This window comes from Peromyscus leucopus, chromosome 7 (assembly GCF_004664715.2).
Source record: "Peromyscus leucopus breed LL Stock chromosome 7, UCI_PerLeu_2.1, whole genome shotgun sequence".
In the NCBI taxonomy this organism is placed as follows: domain Eukaryota; kingdom Metazoa; phylum Chordata; class Mammalia; order Rodentia; family Cricetidae; genus Peromyscus; species Peromyscus leucopus.
The window spans coordinates 103,227,849-103,254,704 of record NC_051069.1 but is presented as its reverse complement, the minus strand read 5'-3'; the positions used below and the strand labels follow the sequence as shown (position 1 = coordinate 103,254,704).

The window sequence follows — 26,856 nt, the reverse complement described above, 5'->3', positions numbered from 1 at the left end:
TCACACACATACATTCACTCACACTCCTCTTTCCTAGTTTAGTTTGTTGGCTGTTATTTTAGTCAATACATGATTAAACTCAGAACATAAAACTTCCATGCTGAAAGCTGTAAAGGGTCAAGCACCAGCAGGATGTGTGCGCACACACAGTAGGCAGCTTGTGAATCCTACGGTGTGATGTATGAGACAAAGAGCTTTATTCCAAGATGTATGCAGATATGCCAAGTAACGGGACTTAATGAGGAAGGAAGATACCACAAAGGTAAGCTGCCAAGAGATGAGAAGGAAATATCCCAAAAAGTGGGGTCAGCAGGCATCACCAACCTCTGCCAGATGCTGAGCTGGCTTCAGGAGGAGTCAGAGAAAGATCCGGAGGAAGGCGCCAAGCCACTAATGGAATTCAGGGTTCCTTCTAAATGCCTCTATCGCCTCACCCAAACGGGGCTCCTGATAACCTGGCTGGGTTGTCAGAGGGGTGGCTGTTGAGAGGTCTGACAGCAGAAGACAGGGTGGATATCTGTGGGAGAGGAACAGACTCATCAAGGTAGTAAAGCGGGCAACATAGGATGGGAATCCAGTTCCTGGTGGGACAAGAACAGACCCCCTTCCCCCACGAATCCAGTTTGGGCCCAACAGAAGAACTCCCACAAAAAGAGGGTACTGAGAAAAAGAAGGGCCAACCTGCCATCAACAAGGTGGTGACTTGAGAGGGCACCATGAACATTGCAAGCACATCCATGGAGTGGGCTTCAGGAAGTGTGCCCATCAACAAAATCAGGAAATCCGCCATGAGGGAGATGGGGCTCACTGTGCTCCCTGAGACCCCCCTCATCCAAGATGTCTGGATGGAAGGAGCGAGGGAGGTCTCATCGTATCTCCGTATGCTTGGCCAGAAAGTGTAAGGAGATTAAGGCCTCACTAAGCAAGCTTCAGACTGTGGTAACTACATCTGAGTCACCACGGACAAAATCTATAGTCTGGGGCTGGGGGTGTAGCTCGGTCACGTGTGTGCCTGCCCTGCACAAAGCCCTGGCACCTTGTAAAAATCAGGCCTGTAATGCCAGCACTCGGGAAGTGGTGACAGAGGATCTATAATTCAACGTCATTCTCAACTACATAGGGAGTTTGAGGCTAGCCTGAAAGTTGGAGGCTAGCCTGGGCTACCTGAGACCCTGTCTCAAACAAAACAAATTCTATAGTTAAGGTTAATGAGAAATAACCTGAGTGTCAAAGTTATAAAACTACCAAAAGAAAAAAAAAATCTACCAATCTGGCCTCTCTGCTTTGGAACACAGACCGGGAAGGACAGACAGATGGACTAATTTGTGCCTTCCTGGTCTGACTCTATGAGTACAAACCCAACACTCAACTTTACCCACATCTTCACTTTCCTGTGTGACTTACAAGAGAGTCGCTATTTACAAAGTTTCTTCCCTTCCTGGGCTCAGAATGTCAGTTTCCCTCTGCATCTCAGGAAGTAGCCAGCACTCGGTTCTAACGGGGGTCACCCGAGATTCTGCCCTTCTCGGGCGGGGCACTGTTTACACATTCATCAGGGAGCCCAGTCTACCGGATTTGATGCATCAGGGACCTGGGCTTAAAACACAGACCCTGAGTTGGAGAGACGGCTCAGTGGTTAAGAGCACTTGCTGCTCTTCCAGAAGACCCAAGTTCAGTTCCCAGCACTCATAGTGGCTCAGACTCATCTGTAAGAAGGCATCCACTGCCCTCTTCTGGCCTCTGCCAAAACTGCACTCATGTGTACAACACCCTGGTCGCCCTCCACCCCCACCCACACACACATATACATGTAATTAAAAATAAAATCTATACCACAGATCCCTATCAGCTATGTGATCTGAGGTAGTCATGATATATCAGAATTTTCCCTCCATTCTCAGTAAAGAAAGTAAAAAAGGGGCTGGAGAGATGGCTCCGTGATTGAGAGCACCGGCTGCTCTTCCAGAGGTCCCAACCACATGGCAGCTCACAACTGTAACTCTGGGTCCGTGGAATCTAATGCCCTCTTCTGGCTTCCAAGGGCACTAGGCACACATGTGGTACACAGACATATGTGCAGACAAAACACCCATGCACATAAAAAAATCATTCTTTTAAAATACTTCAAAAGTTTTTCAGAAGAAAACAGAATCTACATTATGGAATGCTAGGTGGACATAAGGTAGGGCCAAGGGGCACAGGCCTGAAATCCCATGACCTGGGATGCTAAGGCAGAAGGGCTCAAAACGCAGGGCCTGCCTAGTTTACAGAGCGAATTCCAGGCCAGCCTGGGCCTCAGTGAGACACTGTCTCAAAATGAAAATGAAGAACAGAGCTGAGAACACAGCTCATTGACAGAGTGCTTGCCAAGCATGCACAAGGCCCGGGGTTCAATCCCTAAGACAAAAGAAGTTAAAAAAAAAAAAAAAAAGAACATTAGGGGAATAAAATTAAATGATGTCTATTAAAGAGCTGAACATTCTTCCTTGCATTTAGACAGCCGACAGAATAATAATTTCAGACAAAATTTTAGTATGAGGCATCCACAAACTCCTTCCACGAGAATACAAATATTTCTTTTAAAAAAAAAAAAAAAAAAAAAAAAGGCATTCTTAGAGATAACCCGGGCCACTGAGATGACTCAGTAAAGACCCTTGCCACCAAGCTGGATGACCTGAGTCTGGTCCCCAGAACTGACACAGTGGAAAGAGAGAGCAGACTCCCTAAAGTCTTCCTCTGACCTCCACACACAGTGACACAGGAATGTGTAAATGCATGTGCATGTACATATATGAAATAAATGTGATAATAAAAAACCTTAAGTCTACATTAGATTAGTGTTGCTATAGCCACAACCTGAAATTTGCATGTGTCTTCTTAGCTTATATGATATGTGTGTGTGTGTGTGTGTGTGTGTGTATCGTAAGTGTGTATGTGTGTAACACGCTCTACCATTGAGCTGGACCCCCACCCCCTGTGACACTGGTGTTTTTGAAGAATACAGTTTTCACGGATGTATTTACATGGGACATAGGACATATCAGTTGTCCCCGGCCCCTCCCCTTGTACGAGCTCCTCACCATCTGGTAAAGCCGACACAGCACATGCATTGTCTGCCTCCCCACCAAGGTGCAGGCCCCATACGGCCGTCCCCACGGGCCAGCACCAGCTTCGAACCTATAGGCTCCCAGAGCTTTCTGAACACGACTCCACAGAAGGTCTCACAATCCACTGCGAGGCTTGCAAAAACATGTGACAAGAGCAAAAGGTTTCTGAACACACAGTCACCACCACAAAAGAATGTGAAATCAAACGCATATGGAATCCGGGTGTTTCTGGGCACGCCCAGTGTGTGGTGCAGCCAGCTTTCCACAGGCCCGCTCTGAACACACAGCGTGAACACTCACACTGCTCACACCAGTGTGCCACACAACACCAGGGAAAGCTGCCTGGATGCAGACGAGGGGCCGTGAGGACTGTGCAATCCACACATTTTGATTGCAGCAATAGGTCTCTGTACTTACAAAATCATAATGGTTTAAGCCAGCATGGTTGTCTACGTCTTTGATCCCAGTACTCAGGAGGCAGAGGCAGGCAGATCTCTGTGAAATTCAAGACTATCCTGGTATACATAGCAAGTCCCAGGGCAGCTAAGGCTACATAGTGAGACTGTCTAAAACAATAAAATAAAATACAAGAAAAACAAACAAACAGAACACACCGTCATAATGGTTTAATTATGGAAAACAAAACTTTCCCCTGACAGCCGTTCTTAGCACGTATCACTTCAATGCATCTCTGCATTGTACTGTGTTGCAGTGTTTGAGTTGACTTGCTGGCTTGCATTTCATTAAAAAAAAATCATTAAATGAATTTTGGCTTGGGATTAGATAGAATACCCAATAATTTCCTAAACGATTCTAGATATACTTCTGCCATGTGTACTGTTTATGCAAAGCCGTGTTCTCAGCATTGAGGACTATAAAATCAAGGCATCAATCAAGCCTGAGACTGATGAATCTGCAGTTTCAAATATTCAGCCAAGTTCTAGCTCTTTATGCACATATCCATTTCATTAGTGCTGATGATAAGTGACTCCGTCTTCAACCCTAAAAGTGACTCCTCTATCAACCCCTCCAGCTGCAGAACACGGTGGAAGGGGGCCCAGGAAGACTCTAAGAGCCAGCGGGTGGGAAACAGGGCCGTGAAATTAAGGACGTGAGAAGGCTGCATTCACAAACTCACAATAGCTACGTACAAGACCTGCACAAGATGGAGCCTGTCAACACTCCAGCATGGATGGGGCCGAGGCCCACAAGGCCCTGCACCTCAGGGAGGAACCCTGGAGTGTTATTAGGGCTGGGAGTCATTTTCTTCGCTGCTTTAGCCAACGGTCACTTGTCAGTGTCCCAGTGTTCCAGCAGAAGACACGCTCATGCAGACAACTCTAATCAAACTCAGTGAGTCACAAAAAAGGTTGGGTTGGGGGGCAGGCGTGTCTTTTTAAGATTTGGAATTTGTTGTTGTTTTGTGTGTGTGTGTGTGTGTGTGTGTGTGTGTGTGTGTGTGTGTGTGTGTGTAAGGCCAGAGGACAATTTGAGAGAACTGGTTCTCTCCTTTCACAATATGAATCCTGGGAATTGAACTCGGGTCGTTGAGCTTGGTGGCAAGCACCTTTACCCACTGTGAGCTATTTCATCCACCCGAACACATACAAAATAATCTTAAGACTTGGAAGTAGGAATGGGTATTGAGGAAGGGTTTGGTGGATGGTAGGAGGGTGAGGGAGGTAAAAGGAGGTGAAGAGAACCAAAATATATCATGCACACAAGAAAACAACCAAGAAAGTTAACTAAAGAACTGCTTTAAAAATACATTTTTCCCAATTAATTATCAGCACATGTTTCATTTGCATGCTTGTTTCAGATACTTAGAGACCTGGGTCATGAAAGTTTGGGGGTGGTAGTGGAGGAAATCGGAAAAAGCCTGCTGTAGAACACCATGGCGCACACATGGGGTCTGCTGAAGGCTGCATAGAAGACAACCTTCCTCTAAATGATCACACACACACACACACACACACACACACACACACACACACACGCACACGCACACACGCACACACACGTCAACAGGAACCAGACAAGCCCACTCCGAACAGCTGGCCCAGCTCTCCGTCCGTCCACAGGGAAGTTCAGCACAGGAAATGTCCTGAGACCGGTGCAGTCACCCCTGGCAACCACAAGTCTCCCCGGAACCCCTCAGCGTTCCACACAGAACAGAAACGCGACCATTTGTGGGAGGAAAAAGCACCAGTTGAGCAGAGCTAGACAGTAAAATAATCAAAACGAATCAAACTGCATCGTTGTGGGTTTTGTTTTTTTAACTGGGGGTTAAAGAGCTTGAGGAAGGGTCTCACTCATCGCCCACTGACCTCAAACTCGTGGTGATTCTCCTGCCTCAGTTTCCACCTCCCAAACACTGAGATTATAGGCTGTACCACACCTGGACAAAAACATTAAAAATTTTAAATCTCAAGTTCTTCTTGACCCAAGACCATCCTCCTGGCAAGTATTAATCCGATTCCTTAGGCAAGGTGGCCAACCCAAGCTTAAAATTACACTCGAAAAGGTATGCAAAATTGTTGCATTTTATTAAGATAATTAAAAAAAATCTCCAAACTTTATTGTTTCAATAAAAGCTGCTCTTAAATTGTGTTTTATTTACCTATTTCGACGGCACATTTAGGAGGGTGACTTGCATTTTCTTGTAAGCACCCAAAAGGCAATTATCTGTGAAAAATTCCCAAAGAAAAATGACACCAGACTTAATCTACAAGGAGCGCCATTGCCCTGAGGCAGAACGAGGAAGCCGGAGCAGAGGGAGGGTAAATCTCAGGGTAGTTCATCCAGCAGCACTCACCAGGAGTCCTCCTGAGCACACTGGGTGTATGGAGTCCCCCAAAGACATGCTACTCAGGAAAGGAGATATTAATTACCCATGACTCCCTTCAACTTCTCAGCCTGGGCACTTGACACTCCAAAGTCTCCATGGGGGGTGTGAAGCAGTCTGCCTTTCACCCAGAAACTTGGGAGAGGAAATCAGAGTTGCTGTTTTAACTAGTCTAGTTGGTGTGTTATACTGTACGGTTTGAGTTGATTTGAAGATCTACACGAGGGATTAGGGAAATGGCTTAGTCAATAAAGGCCTGAGGGCCTGAGTTTTGATCCCACTGAGCAAGGACGACAACACACACACACACTACCGTGGATGGGAGTGGGGGGTCCACGAGGTCTCAACCCTGCGCAAAGAACTACAGGCAACTAAGGGGTGCTGAGAACAGGAAAATGGGCTTCTCCAGGGAACAGCTCACCAATCCAAGACCAAAGGGCCAGGCCAGAAAACATGCATACAAGTAACGTCATACAGAATGAGCAGGTTGTAGTGTGTGTGTGTGTGTGTGTGTGTGTGTGTGTGTGAACAATTAGTGCAAAAGAGGTCACGAATTTGAAAGTGAGCAAGAAGTGATATACAGAAGGGTTTAAAGGGAGGAAGAGAGGGGGAAATGATGTAATTGCATAATCTCAAAAAAATAAAGTAACTTTTTGAAAGTTGGGTGTGGTGGGAGGGGTCTGTAAGCCCACCCTGGGGAAGGGGAGCTCGCTGGCCAGCTGTTCCTGTGGAATGTAGTTAGAATGTAGTTTCTGCTTCAGTGAGAAACTCTGTCTCAAAGAACAAGGTGAAGGAACGAGAGGCGGCTCCGTGGGTCAAGGTGCCTGCTGCCAAGTCTGATGACCTGAATTTGATCCTGGGACCACATGATGTAAGGAGACTCCCAACTCCCAAAAGTCACCCTCAGACCTCCACATGCACACATGGTCCCCCACTCAACATAAGTAAGTGTAATTTTAAAAATAAGGTGGAAAATGCCTGGCATTGACCTCTGGCCTCTAGCATACACACATGCACACGTACACACACAGGCACAGGCACACACACACACACACACACACAGATACACATGAGATTTCATACTGGCACCATTAATCAGCCCTTCAGCCTGTGGTCATAGCATCCTCCCTGCCATCGGGCCTTGGAAAAGATCCAGAAGCAGGTGCAGGAGAGGCTGACTCCTCTAATCAGCCAGGTACCCCACCGACCCAGGGGCCTAGCCAAGGAAGCAGCCACCCAGCATGCATCATGAATCAGAATTTAATTCAAATAAAGGAGAGACAGCAGCACGTCCCCAAAGGCCATTAAACTTTTAACACTTCCAGCCATATCAAGTAAAATCAAACCAGAGGGACAGGAATAGAAGCCGTACAGGAATAGGCAAGAAATGGGAAATAGCATCAAGGACATTTGGTGTCAAGAAAATGAGAAGTAGGTTGATGGTGATGCCTGGGCAGGAGTCTCAGAGACTAGCTTGACCTAGTAAGCAAATTTTGTTGATACCCCACACGCAGAAGAGAACCCAGCACCCAGTCAATCACCTTGTACCTATTTTTTCTCTTTTCCTTCCTCTTCCTTTTCTCTCTTCCTTTAAAAAAAAAACAACAACAACATTATTTTCATTTTATGTGTTTCTTTGCCCACAGGTATTAATAACCACATTCATGAAGTGTCCATGGATACCAGAAGAGGGCATGAGAGCCTGTAGCAGGAATCTTAAAAGTTCTTATTAATAAAATCAAACCCGAGACGAGTTATTGGGGTCCATGCTGGTAGATCAGAGAGACAGAACGAGCCACAGCTATCTCACCTTGCCAGTTCCTCAGCTGGTCCTGTTTCCTCAGACTGGAAGCTTCTGTGTCCTCATCCCAATGGCTCTCAGCTGAACTGTGTTGCTCCATAGCCTGAAAGCTTAACCAGCCAAATGCTTAACCAGCCAAATGCTTCTAGTTTCTCGTCCTCACTCCTTATATATCTTTCTGCTTTCTACCATCACTCCCTAGGATTAAAGGCTGGCTTTCTGGGATTAAAGGCGTGAGTCACCATGCCTGGCTGTTTCCAATGTGGCCTTGAACTCATAGAGATCCCAGATGGATTTCTGCCTCTGGAATGCTAGGATTAAAGGCGTGTGCTATCACTGCCTAACTAGTGGCTTTTCTGTTCTCTGACCCCAGATAAGTTTATTAAGGTACACGATATTTTAGGGAACACAATACCACCACATCTCCTCTCTTTTTGTCTAAAATTAAAGAAAGCTTATAACTAATACAAGAAAAACTATCTAATAAGTATATACAATATATACAGACAAAAATTACATTAATGATGTCTAGTCCATTAACATTTGACAGATTCAGATAAAACCTCCATTATATATATTAACAATGTCCAGTCCAGTAACATCTGATAAACTCAGACCAAAAAATTTTCATTACTTATCTTATTTAAAACAAGTAGTTCCTTTTTAAAAGTAGATTCCATAATCTCCCTTTTTATCTTATCATATCCATATTCTCTTTTTTCTTTTCATAATACATTCAGTAGTCTACCTTTTGTCATTTTTATATCTTCCCCTTTTTCTTCAGTGTAGATTCAATGATCTACCTATTTATCCTATTATTTCTTTACCTTTTTTCTCAGAGTAGATTCAATGATCTATCTCATAGCTTATTCTCTTTTTCTTTTTGCTTTCTAGGGGTGAAGATATCTTTAGGGAATCTTGAAAAGAAAAATTTTGGGTTAATTGTCAAGTCCTGTATCATTTGTCCAGTCTCTGCATAAAAGGAAAGTTCAGGGCTTGTTTCAAGTCCTTGTTCAAGTAGTCTGTCAGGCTGGATCATCTCAGCTAGCCATCTCAAAATTGTCCTAAGCAGTTTGTAGTACAAAGCAGATCTTTCAGCTTAATGGCTTTACCATAGTCCTTTTGAAGATTTCAAAGTTGCTGTTAGGTGTGGTCATGGTTCCAGGCAGACTTTTTTTTTGTGTGCCTCCTCTGTGGTTTGGAGCAATCACAGTCTGATAAATGTCTGTCTCTCGGAACCATGAACATTCTTCCTTAGAACAGAAAATCTTCACAACAATTTCTCCCCACCAAAATTTGTCTTGCCAAACTTTTCCAAACTGACCTTTGCTGATGCTTTCTTGTAACACGATGGTCCTGGCAATTCTTCTCTGAACCAGCAGCAGTAAACCCTTTGTTCCAGGTAGCAGCATCACCGCAGTCACCAACACGATGAGAAGGAGCTGGCAATGTGGAGCAGTAGCCACTGCTTCCATGGTTCCACCACTGTTTGTGGTTCATTCCGGGCCAAAGCTTCTCCCAAGCCTCCTAGGCCGGCCTCTGTCTCCTTCAGCAAATCCTACCAGGCGTGCGCCACCACAACTGGCTGAGTGTAACGTGGGCCTGAGCTGGGGCTCACAAGGCCACAGGCAAACAGCTTTTTCATGAATTTGTTAACATGAACGTTGGGCGCCAGATGTAGCAGGAATCTTAAAAGTACTTATTAATAAAATCAAACCGGAGGCCAGTTATCAGGGTCAATGCTGGTAGATCAGAGAGAGAGAACAAGCCACAACTATCTCACCTTGCCAGTTCCTCAGCTGGTCCTGTTTCCTCAGACTGGAAGCTTCTGTGTCCTCATCCCAATAGCTCTCAGCTGAACTGCTGCTTAAAAGCCTGAATGCTTAATCAGCCACATGCTTAACCAGCCAAATGCTTCTAGTTTCTCGTCCTCACTCCTTATATATCTTTCTGCTTTCTACCATCACTCCCTAGGATTAAAGGCTGGCTTTCTGGGATTAAAGGCGTGAGTCACCATGCCTGGCTGTTTCCAATGTGGCCTTGAACTCATAGAGATCCCAGATGGATTTCTGCCTCTGGAATGCTAGGATTAAAGGCGTGTGCTATCACTGCCTAACTAGTGGCTTTTCTGTTCTCTGACCCCAGATAAGTTTATTAAGGTACACGATATTTTAGGGAACACAATACCACCACAAGAGCCTCTGGGACAGGAGGTACAGACAGCTGTGAGCCACCATGTGGGTGCTGGGAACTGAACCCAGGTCCTCTATAAGGGCAACACACAATCTTAACCGCTGAGTCAGCTCTCTCCTCTAAGCAATACATAGTCTTACCGAGCCCTTTCTTAGTCCCCCCCCCCTTTTAAAAATGGGTCCCATGTATCTAAGAAGCTAAAACTAGACAGCTGAGAATAACATCCTCCATCTCCTGAGTGTACAGGAATGCATACCCACTCGGTTTATGAGGTGCTGGGAACTGACCTGGGCTCCCTGCATGCTAAGCCAGCACTCTGCCCACTAAGCTACATCCCAGTTCCTGGTTGCACACTGTGGTGATAATTTCTTGTACTCTAATAAAGCTTGCCTGGAGATACAACTAGCCACAGAATTAGCCATAGAGGTCAGGCAGTGGTGGCACACACCTTTAATCCTAGCAGAGATCTCTGTGAGCTCAAGGCAATCCTAGACTATACAAGATTAATCCAGTCTTCTTAAAGAAACAGAGCCACGCAGTGGTAACACACACCTTTAATCCCAGCACTTGAGATCTCAGGCCTTTGCTACCAGTCTTTGGGAAGCACACATGCCATTAGTCCCAGCACTAGGAAGGTGGAGACAGGAAGTGATATGGGTGGGCGGAGAAAGGCAGAGGGAGGAGACAGGAACTTGAGGCCCTTTCAGCTGAGGACTCAGAGGCATTCAGTCTGAGGACTGGAGGAAACAAGTTCAACTGAGGAGTTGGCGAGGTGAGAAGTGGCTGTGGCTATTCCTTTGTCTCTCTGATCTTTCAGCATTCACCCCAATATCTGGCTCCAGGTTTTTATTATAAGACCATTTAGGATCGTGCAACACCACATTTCTTATATTTTTGCAAATTTAAATTTTTAATCATTTGAATAATGACATCTTTGAATACATAATTTATTAAACAATACACAGTATGAAATTTTCAGAGAGTCAAAGGGTATGCATAAATACCTGGAGTTCAACCCCAAGTCCTAAACTGCCCCTCAGCCATTGTCATTAGCCCTTCGGGCATCTTTCCAGAAAGTGTATGCAGAGTGTGTCTACATGAGCGTATGTGTGTGTGTTCTCGGTTTATTGATTGCTTCCATAATGGTCCACCTTCCCCATCCATTGCTTTTTACACTCTCATCGATTTCAGTAAGTCTTTTCTTGTTTAAAATCATGTTTTAAAGGTTGTCTTCTGATTGCTTTAGAGACTCAGTTGTCTTCTAGAAATGTCCCATTTGCAAGCTGTGCACTTCCAGGCCTGAGCAGAGCATTAGCTGCTGCTGCTGCTGCTGCTGCTGCTGCTGCTGCTGCTGCTGCTGCTGTGAAATGCCCTGACATGAGCAACCTGAAGGAGGAGAATCTACTCTGGCTCACAGCAGGAGGATACAGAGCATCGCGGCAGGGAAGTCAAGGCTTCAGGAGCTTGAAGCAGCTGCTCACATCTCATGCACAATCAGAGAGGGATGCATGCCGCTGCTCGGCTCCCTTCTCTACTTACACAGTCCAGGACCCAGCCAGGGAATGGTGCCACCCACAGTGGGCGGGTCTTGCCCTCACCGCAGAGGCTCAGTTGATTCTAGAGACTGCCAAGTCGATAACTAACACTAATCATCACAAGTAGTCTGGTATTGACTGTTTGCCTGGAAAATTGTCTCACGGAGTCCAATCTAGCAACCACACTGTCAGCTCAGCGTCCCTCATGGAAACTAACTCAGAAGCTGGTTCTGTACTCAGAACATGACAGAACATTCCAGTGGATGACTGACTTTCCTCTTGCAGTGGAACCCAGCCCTGGTGGGTACTAACCAGTGCTGTCCACCCCTCTCTCAACAGCACTTGCCTCTAGTCAGTCACCCCACAACTGCCCGGAAGGTGAGATCAGAGCCATTCACAACCACACACAATATGAACATTGCCAAGAAAGATCAGGTTTTAGTTTTGTTCCGGGTTTTTGAGTGTGTTTTTACTGTACTATGGATTAAACCTGGGGCTGTGAGCAGACTAGGCAAGTGTTCTATCACTGGAGGCTGCTGGAACTCCCTACCATACATTTTGGGGTCACTACAGTTGGGGTTCAGGGGTGATTCTGTGTCACTACTCTCTGTCACCCATCTTCAGATAGGACCTAGCTCAACAACTCAGCCACCCATCAGCAAATGCTCACACGGACAGGCATGTTTGAGTGACAGAAGCAATGATACATGGCCTAGGGAGACGGCTCAGTCAGTAGAGCGCTTGCCTCACAAGCATGAGGACCTGAGTTCAAGCCCCAAGACCTGCTTAGAAAGCTGGGCGTGGTGGCTGACTCTCCTGATCCCAGGGCTGGCAAGCTCGGAGAAGAAACAGATCTCTAGACGCTTGCTGAACACCAGGTCTAGCCTACTCCAGGAAGTTCCAAGCTAACAAGAGACCTTGTCTCAAGCAAAGATTGAAGGTACCCGAGGGAGCATACCATGTCCTCTGACACACACTCATGGGCCTGCATGTCCCCTCACACACACACACGCACACACACACACACACACACACACACACACACACACACACACACCACCCCGCCGCCTACACACACCCCGAAAAGGAAGAACTAATATCTGTGACGAGTTTGACATCATAAAGCTAACTCCACCACATATCATTACTTTGCCCAGTGTGCTAAACTGAGAACTGAGGCTATGAGAGATTGTTACCCCCACGGGCAACTGGAGGCACCAGGCTAGTTAGGTTTGAGTGGCCCAGATACAGCCAAAAACCAGCTCCATACCCTGCTCCTCATAGCAGGTCATAAAATATCAACCCACAAAGGCTGAGAAAACACTTGCAAATCAACAATCTGACAAAGGTCTGTCTGGAAGTTAGAATAAACCAAGAGCCTGGAAGACTCAGCTTTAAAAAAAAAATCAATCACAGACAATATACAGTTTTAATAAACATGTTTTGAAAGACAATATATGGATGACTAATTAGCATACAGGAAAACACACCATCAATGCTCATTAGAGAAATGCAAATGAGAAATCAGAGAGAGAGAGCGAGAGAGAGAGAGAGAGAGAGAGAACTCCACTGCTGCCTGGCAAATGTTGGCAAGGTGTGGGAAATGGAACAATCAAATGTGCTGATAAGAATGCCAAAGGGACCTAGAGAGGTGGCTCAGCAGTTAGGAGCACTGACCGTGCTTCCAAAGGACTCAAGTTCGATACCCAGCACCCACAGGGCAGCTCACAGCCATCTGTTACTCTAATTCCAGGGGATTCAATGCCCTCTTTGGGCACCAGACATGCACATGGTGCACAGACATACATGTAGGCAAAACCATCACACACAACAAATGGAAGGAAGGAAGGGAGGAGGGAGGGAGGAAGGGGGAGGGAGGGAGGGAGGGGGAGGGAGGGAGGGAGGGAGGGAGGAAGGAAGAAGGAAGGAAGGAAGGAAGGAAGGAAGGAAGGAAGGAAGGAAGGAAGAAGGAAGGTGAGGGGAAGGGAAAAGAAGAGAAGGGAAGGAGACGACAACCACCACCACAGGGTGATGCCCTTGCTCTAGAAAACGGTGTGCTTGGGATGTACATCCTAAAGAATGAAAACCTACACAAACACACACACAGTTCACAGCTGTGTTATTCCTAACTGTCGACAAGTGAAAGCAGGGACTGGGGAGATAGCTCAGTGGGAAGGGGGAGAGTTTGCCTCGGATGCCTTCTGTTCCATCCCCAGTACCACAGGAGGAGGAGGGGGGGAGGAGGAGGAGAGGGAGGAGGAGGAGGAAGAGGAAGAGGAGGGGAGGGAGGAGGAGGGGGAGGAAAAAATGATGGTGATGACGACGATGATGGTGATTGGGGTATATTTTGCTTTAATGTTACACCTGATTTTTTACCGCCTGGAGAAACAGTTCTCTGTACATGAAAGGAATCCTTATACTTAACGTAACACTAACCACTGTTAATATTTAGGAAAATGGGTAACTTGAAGGTCTGGTTTTGAAGAACACAGGCCCATCAGTATCATGACTAACACTAGGATTCCTGATACAATACTAACCCTGCTCTTAATGATTGGGGGAGGGGGCAAAGCCCACATTCACAGAGTGACCAGCACACTAGGTTGGATCCACCTGCCATGGGTCACAGCAGCATTAGGTGTGATTTCTCTTAGGACAGACACACAGTAAGGAATGCTGTGGCCCAGGTGAGTCCTCATAAATCACTATGGCTCTGGGGTCAGAAGGCGTCACAGTACAGGGACCTTGAGAACAGCACAAAGGAGCACACTTGACTGTGTAAGTACAGCATGTATGAAGTAAGGTGGCATCAGAGAATAGGGTGCTGGGGACCACTGGCCTAGAAAGCCCACTTCAGGGTGTGGTGATATTGTGTTCTCCAAAATATTGTGCACCCTAAAAAACTTATCTGGGGTCAGAGAACAGAAAAGCTACTAGATACAGAAGCCAGAAAATGATGGCACACACGCCTTTAACCATAGCATTCCAGAGGCAGAAATCCCTCTGGATCTCTGTGAGTTCAAAGCCACACTAGAAACAGCTAGGTGTGGTAACAAGAACCTTTAATCCCAGGAAGTGATGGCAGGAAGCAGAAAGGTTTATAAGGCGTGAAAACCAGGAACTAGGCAGGTTAAGCTTTTAGACTTTTAGCAGCAGTTCAGCTGAGATTCATTCTGGATGAGAACTCAGAAGCTTCTAGTCTGAGGAAACAGGATCAGCTGAGGAATTGGTGAGGTGAGGAAGCTGTGGCTGGTTCTGCTTCTCTGATCTTCCAGCGTTCACTCCAATACCTGGCTCCAGGTTTGTTTTTATTAATAAGACCTTCTAACAATTCATGCTACATCAGGGGACCATGCCAGGAGGGGGAGGAGTCACTTGGAAACAGAGGGGCATCCAATGACAAGACATCATCTTAGGAAGTTAAGGACCACGAAAGGATGCTGGAACCACGGAACAACACATTGGGAAGCCATCCCCCACTCCTGCAGATATTTGCTCTGTACACAGCTCCAGTGTGTGAGACGTCATGCCACAAGACAGAAGTGGTTCACGCCTCAAGTAAGAAAGGCTCACTTCCTGTCACATAGACAAGGTAAGTGGAGGAGGGAAGGAAGTCAAGATCTCAATGCCACAGCTCTAGAAGACCGGACCTCACAGCCAGGAGGGAGCGGGAAGGAGAAGAAAGATCCATTTCATCTTTTGAAAGGGAATGCACACAGGTGTTATAGAGTTCAAGGATTAAATAGACACTGGGAGAGCCCTTTACTGGAAATGATTAGGAATAGCGGAAACCAGCTTTAACCAGCTTTGTCCCAGAGAGTTTTTTGTGAACATGAAATCATTCTACACAAGTACTGCCAAACACACAACCAGCAGTCCACTGTGACCACTGGGCAATGGAAACCACGTGCTGTGTATATGTTGTATGCACACATTTTCTTCAAGTGTGTGCACATGTTGTATGCACACACATGTGTGTAGGTCATATGCCTCTGTGCACACACCGGGGCCAGAGGAAGGCGTCAGCACTCTCCTCTGCCCCCTCCATCTTGTTCCCTTGAGGCAGGGTCTCTCACTGGATCTGGACCTTGCATTTTCAGCTAGCTGGCAGCCAGAAAGCCCCAGTGATTAATCCCCTGCCCTGTTATTAATAGCTTAACCAGTGTGCCTGAAAGGAACCAGAGAATATCTACCCTGAAATCAAATTTTCCTTCAGAATCTCAATCCTCCCCTCTCTTGGTGATTCGTTGAATATGCAAATATTCAAGGTTTGTTCTCTGCTCCACTTCCCACTACAAATCAGTCATTTAAACACAACCATAAACTATAAACTCACTAGGAGGAAACAGGTTTTCAGATTTTTGGCAGAAGAAAAGCCCTTACAAAACACAATGCAAAACCAAGACCCAAACATGGAAATTTTTATAAACTTGACCATAAAAAATTAAAATGTTCCACTTAGCAAAAAATTTACTCAGTTTTTTTGTATGGGGAGGCCTGCCTGTAATCCCAGCACAGAAAACTGAATTAGGACTGTGAGTTCAAGGTCAGCCTGGGCTACACAGTGAGACCTTGTCTCAAAGAATAATAAAAATTCAATATGCAAAAAGGAGAAAATCGCTAACAGTAGAAATGACAGATAAAAATATCCTCATAAATGAAGAGCAATTGCAAATCAGGAAGGGAACTGAAGCTGACGGGAAAACAGAGTGTAAAGTGGAGTTTACATATGAGTGACAAGTGAACAGGACGGAGCTCTGTGCAGGGTGAGGACTTGGCATGGACGAGGCCCTCGGTTCTTTTGAAAACCTGACATGTGTCAGTGCGCATCTGAAGACATACTGAGCCATGGACACGACTGATGAAATGGAAATGTGCCCGTTTCTACCTGCGGCATCCAGAACTGAGTGTTCGTCATGTGAAGGTTTGTACGTGGGGAAAGCAAATGGTCACACACTGAATTAGTGGAAGTCGGAGCAACGTTTCATCATTACGTATGCACGAGAATGTAGAGTGTGTGTGTGTGTGTGTGTGTGTGTGTGTGTGAGAGAGAGAGAGAGAGAGAGAGAGAGAGAGAGAGAGAGAGAGAGAGAGAGAGAAGGCTACCTATGAGAGAGGTCACAGAGGACCCTGGTGACCTGCTCTGTCACTTTCCACCTTATTTCCCTTGAGGCAGGGTCTCTCACTGAACCTGGAGATAGGCTGGCGATCAGTAAGTCCCGGAGAGCCTCCTGTCTCCGCCCGCCCGCCACAGTGATGGGGTTACAGGCATGCGTGTGACTTTTCCCTTACTTAGGCTCTGGGATTTGAACTCAGCTCCTGGTGCATGTACAGCAAGCACTCTTAACCACTCCACCATCTCTCCAACTTCTACGGCAAGCTTTTTTAGAAGATCACTTAGCAATGTCTGTGAAAATTCAGAGGACAGTAGGGTATGGTGGCACATGCACGTTAAACCCTGTAATCGGAAATTCAAGGCCAGCCTGGGCTACCTGAGACCGCCTCCAAAACTCCATGAAAAAGGAAGGAAGGAAAGAAAACTTCAGACAACTTAATAAAGCAATGATCTCATTTTTTTGAGTACCACTCAGCAACCTAAAAAGATGAAAGCTGATGCATGTGCCATATGGAGAGATCTCAAAAAAAAATTATTAATAAGTGAAGAAAAGCAAGAGATTCCATCCATAGAAAACTAGAGATACAGGTTCAGACAGATACACACACCAACCAATACGCCTTAGCACTTACCTGATTTTACCAGAGCACACACAAGACCAACCCACTCCAGTCATCTCCAGGAAGCATATCTGACGATGGGTTGGGACTGAACCTTTTTATTTATATTCATCTATTTCATGAAAATAAAAAGTGGAGAGCTGGGGACAGGGCTCAGTTGGTAAAGGGCTCACCTAGCATGCACAAGGCCCCAAGTTCAGTCCCCAGCATCACATAAACCAATCATCGAGGCAGACTCCTGTGATCCTAGTACTCAAGACATCTGTCAGGAATCCAAGGCTAGCCTGGCCTGCACAGTGGAGACAGACTCAGAAGTCCATGGTCATCCTTGGCTACATAGCAAATGAGACTCAAAAGAAGAAAAAGAGCGGGAGGAACATAAAGCAAAGAAAACAAACTGCCCTGCCTAGGCATTTCTCAAATACTGAGGAAATGGCCAGAAATTCCCTCTCTGGTTCCTGGAAAACAGTCAGAGAGGAAATGACTCAGGACAGGCCAAGAGGGGTGCCTCAAGTGAGGGCAATTCGCCAAAGCAAGCAAGCAGAGGAAAAGGGGTTTCCTTCCAAAACTAATATAAACTCAGTGGAAGGAATCATTTTCGACTCGTAGTTAGAGGTAGAGCAAATCATAAAGCCAACTATGGTGGCTCTCACCAACAAACCAGCATGCAGGAGGCTGAGACAAGAGATCTGTCATGAGTCCAGAGCTACCTGGGCTACACAGTGAGGCTTGTAGTCCCACTGAGGGTGAGAGCGCAGCATCAAGAAACCTAAGCTACTAAAACACTCCATGGAGCCCTTAGCTGAGAGCCAAGCAGGTTCCAGCATTTGGAAGGACTGGAAGCTTGAAGCACTGGAGGAGGGATATAGCTCGGTGGAAAAGCACTTGCCTAGAGAGTGCAAGGCCTTAGGTTCGATCCCCAGCACCACAACAAAAGAATACAAGTTTGAAGTGCAGTCCTTTCTACCAGATACATGAAACAGAGAAACACAGCCACTAGATGCCGTAACCACGTCTGAACCAATGAGAAAGCCTGTATGTGCCCATTTTAGCCAACATGTATTGTTCTGCATAAATGCATCTGGCATTGGCAGCCTGCATTTTAGTGTTTGGCCAGGCTCCAAAATAAGCCATGAAAATGCCCACCTTCTCTCCCCCTCACGCCAAACACAAGCTCCCCCAAGATTCTGAGAGCAGAATGAGTCAAAAATGCCAAGTATATTTCCCAAAAACTTCATACGCTTAGAATGCAGGAGCTCCCTGCAAGTACCTGATCATTGTCAGGTTTTGGTTCCTACACCATCGAGTCTTTCTGAACTGTACCTCAGGGTACCCTGTTCTCCACAGTGAACCTCCCACGCAAGCTTCTCTGCAAGCCAATTAGCAGCATTCTGTGCTGACAAGAGTAAGCACCTAATGCCCACAGAGCCAAGCCCTGGCACCTGCCTCTGCCTGCTACCAACAGAAAAAGCCCAGTTCTGTGACATGGCTTTGAACTGAGATACAGCAAGACAAAGACAAATTCTGTAACAATGGGTAACTTTTAAAGTAAGTTGAGGGAATGGAGAGGTGGCTGTATGGGTAAAGAGCTTGCCACACAAACACGAAGATCTGAGTTCGGATCCCCAGCATCCATGTAGAATTCCAGCAGTGACACCAGCCTGTAACCTCAGCAACTAGGGGAGTGGAGACAGGAAGCTTCCTGGAGCTCATTGGCCAGCCAGCCTGGCCAAACTGATGAGATCCAGGTTCAGTGAGAGACCCTGTCTCAATAAATAAGACACCAAACCCAACATTGACCGACCTCTGGCTTCAATGTGCATATGTGTATGCATACACACACACACACACATGTGCACAGACATGAACAGGAACACACAATCAAGATGCAAAATATGGTCATCCCACCTTCCCTGAAAATAAACGGGCTCCGAACAGCCACCCAGGTGACTGGGAAGCCCTCTCCCCACTCTGGGTGACTCAGAAGGCCCCTCCTCCTCTGCTTACCTACCTTGGAATTGGTCTCCATGTGATATTTGGCGCAAGCTCGAAGCTGAGTCACCCAGAACTGCCTCTCCTTTGCATCAGCAGCTGAAATAGAGAAGAGGGAGAAAAGACGACTTGCAGAGATTGTTGCCAAGCACAGCAACTGCCTTGGACGCCCACCTATAGGGGATGGAGACCTAGAGAGTGAGAGAGAGAATGAGGGAAGGGTAAACATGGGGAACTATTCTGACAGCCTGGCTGAACAAAAGGAACCAAAGGACATCCAGATATTGCACAGGAAAAATGTCTTCCAAAATGCCAGTCACAGTAACTAATGATGAGGCCATTTGTTCTCAGCCTCCTCTGGGAAAGTCACTTCGAATTTAATAAGGCAGCCACAGGGACAGCACACGTGTTGTTTTTAAATGCCTCTCCACCTTGTGTGGCTAATAAAAGTCCTCCAGCGCCCTTAGTTATGCCGAAGCATTATCAAAGATTTGTGTAATGACTGAACCAAGGAAGACAACCGAATGCTGCCTTGAAGAACCTCAGATTTCTCTCAGAGACACTAAGGCTGGGTGTGGTGGTTTGAACGTCATTGCCCCATAATCTCATAGGGAGTGGCACTATTAGGAGGTGTGGCTTTGCTGGAGGAAGTGTGTCACTGTGGGGGTGGCCTTTGAGGTTTTCTATGCTCAGGATACTGCCCAGTGTCTCAGTTGACTTCCTGTTGCCTGCAAGATGTAGCCAGCATCATGTCTGCTGCACGCCATATACTCCTCACCACAATGATAATGGACTAAAACTCTGAAACTGTAAGTGAGCCCCAATTAAATGTTTTCTTTATAAGAGTTCCCATCGTCATGGTGTCTCTTCATAGCAACAGAAACCCTAAGATAATCGTAGTAGTAGTAGTTAGTAGTAGTAGTAGTAGTAATAATAATAATAATAATAATAATAATAATAAAAGGAGTCTTGCTGGGCATGGTGGCATATACCTGGCAATCCTAGCACTCAGGAGGCTGAGGCAAAAGGATCTAGAGTTCAAGGCCAACAAGGCTTAAGGAGTCAAGTTCTAAGCCAGTGTGGCTGGAGTATAGAATGAGGCTTCCTCTTTTTGAAAGGCTGGGAGTGGGTGTTGCTAGGGAGATGGCACAGTTGATAAAATGCTTGTGGTATGAGGATGAGGACCCCGGTTCAGATCCTAAGCAGCCATGTGGAAAGTCAGGCACTGTGGAGCTCCAGTGCTGGGAAGCAGAGACAGGAGGATGTCTGAGACTTGCTAGACAACCAACCTAGTCGAATTGGTGAACTCCAGGTTAAAAGAGAAACTCTACCTCAAAAAATGAGGTGGCAAATGATTGAGGAAGATTCCCAGTGTTGACCTCGGCCTTCACACACACACACACACACACACACACACACACACACACACACACACACACACACACGTGCACTCACACACAGGTGCACACACACAATGTAAAGGGGAGAGGGAGAGAGAGAGAGAGAGAGAGAGAGAGAGAGAGAGAGAGAGAGAGAGAGAACACATGGAATAATCATATGATCATATTCTTCCATCCACACCCACTCCTCAAATAACACTCATAATTATTATTAAATATCATGGACATATAAGTTCCAAAACATCTAAATCATCAACTTAACTGCATTAACTACACAATATCGCTAGAAAACTAACTGTGCAAATGGTAACTATGCAAAATAAAAGTTATTCCCATGGAAATTATACTTGTTTACAAAGATGAGTCCAAGTGTCATTTGTCAAACTCAGCTCCAGCTTGATGTTCCAAGTAAAGAAATCCAGGTCAGGGCTGGAGACAGCTCAGTTCCCAGCACCCACACGTTGGCTCACAACTGTCTGTGCAAAGGGATCCACACTCTCTTCTAGCCCTCTCCACACCAGGCACACATGTGGTGCACAGACATACGTGCAAGCAAAACACTAAGTGTATACAACATAAAAAAACCAGAGTTGGAAAGTGTGGTGACACATGCCCATCATCTCTGCACCCAGGAGCCTGAGACAGAGAACTGCTGTGAGTGTGAGGCTAGCCTGGGCTACATAGTGAGTCCCAGGACAGTCTGGGTTATAATGTGAAACACTGTCTCAAAAAGAAAGGAAAGGAAGGAAGGAGAGGAAAGAAAGAAAGGAGGGAGGGAGAAGGGGAGAGAAATTCTCTGCATGGTCCCATGTGGGTGGGCTTTTCAAAATCCCAAATGATACATTTGCCAAGAGGCCAACTGCCCAAAGATGATAAGCACAGTGTAGGACTGGGAAAATTAACTTCCAAAGTTTCTGCATCAGAAATATTCCCCAAAGCTTCACTACTTATGATATATTGAGCCAACTCCACCGTGTTCAGGGAATGAGAAAACAGACCATGAGCGCCTCATGGGTCAGACACAGAGAAGCCATAACATGCAGATAGCTATCCTGCTAGTTTTAAAGCTGATAAAGTCCAGCTAAACTTGTGACTGTGTCATGGAGAATTTAACAATAATTTCAGATTTGCTATTAAAATTGCTCTGTAAAAAAAAAAGAAAGAAAGAAAGAAACTGGAAGGGGCTGGAGAGATGACTCAGCAGTTAAGAGCACACGCTGCTCTTGCAAAGGACACTAGTTTGGTTCCCAGCACCCACATCAGGCAGCTCTCAACTGCTTGTAACTCCAATGCCCTCTTCTGGCCTTCATAGGTACTGTACTCACATGCACAAACCCACACATAGATATACACACAATTTAAAAATAAAATCTTTTCTTTTTAATTGGAACTTAATAATCCACAGAATAGTAACAACTCAAGTTAAAATGGCTCAACTATGGAAGGACTTGGCTTTGTGTCTCTATCAACCACACATGTGGGGGGGAAATTCCATTAAGTTTCCCTTCTATGGTCTCTGCACCGACAATTTATTAAGCAATAAATGGCAAAGCGACACCAAAGACCACATAAATCCAGTCAGCTGGAAGCCATGCTGCGGGAATCCCAAAAGAGGGAGAAGGCAATGCCTTCAGCTGCAGACACTCACTTCTAAGGCCTTGGGATTGTTTTTCAGCCTCTGAGCTGGGGTTCACATCTAGACAACACAGAGCCATTAACTCGGCCCCTCTCTGGGGTGGGAAAGTTTGGCAGTAAAACAGGTGAAAATTGGACTGAGAGGAAGGAATCCAGGCCCTCAGCATGGCTTCACAGCCCTCTCTCGTAGGGTGCAGGGCGGGCGAGAAGGGGTTGTCTTTGGTATTTTGCTCTTGCTTTGAAAGGGGGGAGGGGCTTATATAAGAAGGCGAAATTATCAGCCAGCTAACAGAGCCCAGCTTTGCTCAAGTCTTAAGAAATAACATTAATCGAGGTGGGGGGTATATGGGAGGGTGTATATGGGTATCGGTGTATGCTGTGTATAGGTGCCTGTGTTGTGTGTTACTTAATCTTTGTCAAGTTAAGTGAACTCAGACTCACCATGGAAACACCCTTCTGAGCGTGTGTAAGGGTGTTTACAGAGAGGCTTAACCAAGAGGGAAACACCCACCCTAAGTGTGAGCGGCACCATCCCCTAGGCTAAGACTCAGAGCATGCTTCCTGGCTGTGGACACCTCCTGCCCCTGCGCCACGCCTTCCCCGCCATGTTGGACTGGATCCCTCAAATTGTGAACCAAAACAATCCCTTCTCTCCTTAAGTGACTTTGTCAAGTATTTTGTCATAGCTAAAATAGAAGTACCACAGCAGTGCATGTGTGTGTGTGGGGGGGGGATAGGTGGGTGTGCACACACACATGCACACACGTGCGCGCGCACACACACACACACACACACACACATACACACACACATACACACACTTTTTGCTTATTTCATTATTTTATCAGAACCTTAACAGAATGCAGCCAGAACAGAATCCTGGCAAAATGATAATCAAATTATCCTGTAAGAATCAGGTCCAGCATTTCTGTGTGATGAAGGTGCCTTGAGAGTGTAAAATGACTTCCCTCCCCAGTCACCCGTCACACAGCAGTCCTCATGGGGTACCACAATGCCAGGAAGTGCCTAAAAGAAATTAACAGAGCAGGCTCCTAGAAGGAGCCATGACAGTGATGGACTGAGCAGAAGGTGAAGAATGGGTCCTTTGCAAAGAGAACCTTCCAGAGAAACTGGGGGACAGGCACTAGGATACTCAAAAGGTTTGCTTAGTTCTTAGAGCGTGATTCCTAACAAGGCAATGGAGTGAAGATTAAGAAAGAGTGATGGGGGAGGGGGAGAGTGATGGGGAGGGGGAGAGTGATGGGGGAGGGGAGAGTGATGGGGGAGGGGGAGAGTGATGGGGGAGGGGGGAGAGTGATGGGGGAGGGGGGAGAGTGATGGGGGAGGGGAGAGTGATGGGGGAGGGGGAGAGTGATGGGGGAGGGGGGAGAGTGATGGGGGAGGGGGAGAGTGATGGGGGAGGGGGAGAGTGATGGGGAGGGGGAGAGTGATGGGGGAGGGGGAGAGTGATGGGGAGGGGGAGTGATGGGGGAGGGAGAGAGTGATGGGGGAGGGAGTGATGGGGAGGGGGAGTGATGGGGAGGGGGAGTGATGGGGGAGGGGGAGAGCAATGGGGGAGGGGGAGAGTGATGGGGAGGGGAGTGATGGGGGAGGGGGAGAGCAATGGGGGAGGGGGGAGAAGGAATGATGGGGGTGGGGGAAGATGGGGGGGAGGAAGAGTAATGGGGGCAGTAGAGAAAGAGAGATCAAGCCAGAGAGAGAGAGTGAGTGAGTGAGTGAGTGGGTGAGTGGGCAGGTGAGTGACTGAGTGAGTGTGTGTGTACGTGTGTGTGTGTGTGTGTGTGTGTGTGTGTGTGTGTGTGTGTGTGTGTGAGCACTCACACAGGCCATGGCACACCTGTGGAGGTCACAGAACACCTTGCAGGAGTCAGTTCTCTCCTTCCATCATGTAGGACCAGGGATCCTAACTCAGGCTGCGGACCTGGCAGCAGGAGCCCGTATTCATGAACCATCTCTCCAGTTCTAAAGGTGTTTCCCCCACAAAAACAAAAGAGCCACCAATCAGCAGCACACCGTGAAGCAGTCGAGGGGCCGCTCACAGTGTCACCAGAGGACAACGTACCTCTCAGTTTATACATCTCTCCGTTGGCAGAGTACACCACCAGCATGTGGGGCGCTTCGTCACTCAGGGACACGATGGCTCCAGACAAAGACAAGACTCCTCGGGGCTTCTGCTGTTTGCTCTGTTCATTCACAAAATACTGCAGGAGGCCAGCCTCGAAATCCAGCACGAAGTACCTGAACAGAGAGATCAAAGTGTGACTTCTCCCTGGTCAGTCCCCGGCAGTGCAGTGCAGTAAGAAACTCTGAACCAAAAGCAACCCAATCGGAGCACCCAATCTACAAAGCCAGAGACCAGAACTCCTCCCGGAACTCAGAGGAACCACCCAAATAAGAGAGCATCAGCAGTGAGAGCAGAAGGGATTCTGGGATACATGAAGTTCTTAGGAGACCCCTGGCTTTCAGCAGGCCAGAAGCTAAGAACCTCACCAGATAGCAGAGTAAGGCCAGCACCTAACTGACGTCCCACTGGTCAGCAATGTCTCCATTTGTGACCTTTTGTTCTATGACTGTATAATTTCATGTCATCATTTCCATGGAGGCGTGTGTCACTTGGGGTAACTTGAGTCGGTGTTCTCAGGCCAGGGTACTCACACTCGGCTCAGAATAAGCTCTCTCTTAAGTCTCTTTGGAGTGAAAGCTGTATCTTTGTCTACACACACACACACACACACACACACACACACACACACACCACACTAGGCATTGTCCCCAGGGCCTAACACAAACCTTACCACTAAGATAAATCTCCCACACGAGAGCTGTTGTGCTCCGTGGCCATGCTGCAGACCCCAGCAATTTGAACAGCCTGCTTCTCACAGTGCAAGCCACATCTGTCAGTGGCCATGTCTTTTCAAAGGGTTCAGAAATTACGAAGGTCAAAGCAAACACCGGGCTCTTGGGGTGGCAGACAACCCCAGACCCCTGGGGATCCACTTGGGGTGGGGATTACCTCAGTCATATGTAGGAGTTTCTGGGTTGTCTGCAGCACTAACCACCGCGCGCGCGTGAGTGTGAAGCAGGAAAATGGAGTGGGGGTGTCCAGGACTCTGAGGCTTGGGAAGCTATGCCACACCCACAGGTCCACACATTACCACTTATAAGTAACTGTGGCTATTTAAGAACGAAAAAGTTGCCGGGCGGTGGTGGCGCACGTCTTAAATCCCAGCACTTGGGAGGCAGAGGAAGGTGGATCTCTGTGAGTTCGAGGCTGGCCTAGACTACAGAGCAAGTTCCAGGAAAGGTGCAAAGCTATACAGAGAAACCCTGTCTCGAAAAACCAAAAAAAAAAAAAAGAGAAGAAAAAAGTTTATAGGTGACAACTTGGGAGCTGTTTGAAGCACTGTATAAATAAAGTTATTTTTCTAGGGCAGAGGGGATGATTTTGCTACATAGCCCAGGCTAGCCTCAAACTCTCAGCAATACCCCTGTTTCAGACTATCAAATACTTGGTTAACAGACATGCACGGACCTTAGCTTGGGCAGCTCTGGGGATCCAGGCCCACCATCATGCATGCTAGGTAAGCCCTCGGCCAACTGCGCCCACGCCCTGGGGAGCCACTCCAGGCCCTCACACATGCTAGCCTCATGGGTGCTAGGTAAGCCTCTGCCAACTGGGACAGTCCCCAGCCCCCTCAAGTGTTGAAACACAAATGCAAAATAAACTGTTTGTACTAAAGAATCTTAACAAAGCACTCCTTTCAAGTTGGGTGGGCCCAGTGGCTCACACCTGTAATCTCAGGTTTCAGGATTGTGGAGGCAGGAGGATTGCCTCATATGAAAGGCTAGCTTGGGTTATATAATGAGTTCCAGGACAGTTTGAGCTACACTGTAAAACTCTGTATAAAAATAAATAGGGGCTAGAGAGATGTCTCAGTGGTTAAGAGCACTGACTGCTTCCAGGGGACCTGGGTTTGAGGCCCAGAACCCATATACCAGATTACAAGTATCTGTAATATCAGTTCCGGGTCATCCAGCACCCTCTTCTAGCCTCTAAGGATACTTCATGAAAATGGTACATGGACATATAGGCAAAACACTCACACACATGAAATAAATAATCTCAGAGCTAAAATAAGTATATAAGTAAATAGCCAAATGTGGTGGCACATGCCTTTAATCCCAGCACTTGGGAGGTAGAAGCAGGAAGAACAGGAGTAGTTCAAGGCCATCCTCAGACACATAAGTGAATCTGAATCCATCCTAGGTTGCTACATAAGATCTGTCTCAGGAGGGAAAGGAGGGAGGGATGGGAGAAGAGGGGAGAGAGGAGGAGGAGAGGGAGGGAGGTGGGGAGGGAGGGGAGAGGGAGGGGGGAGGAAATCATGTACTTATTTTCTAAATATAGTTGAAATTTCTATCTTCTCAGAGGGATGGGACAGTGACTGGTTAAGAATTTTAACAGATGGACATTTTGTTCCTTCAACATGGCCTTTCAAAGTAAAGCCAGCTGGAGTCACAGACAGGTGATAGCCATCCACCTGGCATTAAGAAAAGCAATTCCTGATGGTCCCGGCTCCTGGGAAGAAAA

At 46.8% G+C, this 26,856-nt stretch overlaps 1 protein-coding gene across 3 annotated transcripts in view; it reads right to left on the bottom strand.

The window, feature by feature from the left end:
• Window positions 1-26,856, bottom strand: part of Osbpl10 (oxysterol binding protein like 10) — a 247,453-nt gene that overhangs the window by 139,923 nt on the left and 80,674 nt on the right. For all 3 annotated transcript variants that reach the window (XM_037208011.1, XM_037208012.1, XM_037208013.1), the window contains exons 2-3: window positions 24,328-24,503; window positions 19,229-19,308 (exon numbers count right to left, since the gene is read on the bottom strand). In XM_037208011.1, coding sequence (XP_037063906.1) covers window positions 19,229-19,308; window positions 24,328-24,503 — 256 coding nt within the window. The remainder of the gene's footprint in view (window positions 1-19,228; window positions 19,309-24,327; window positions 24,504-26,856) is intronic.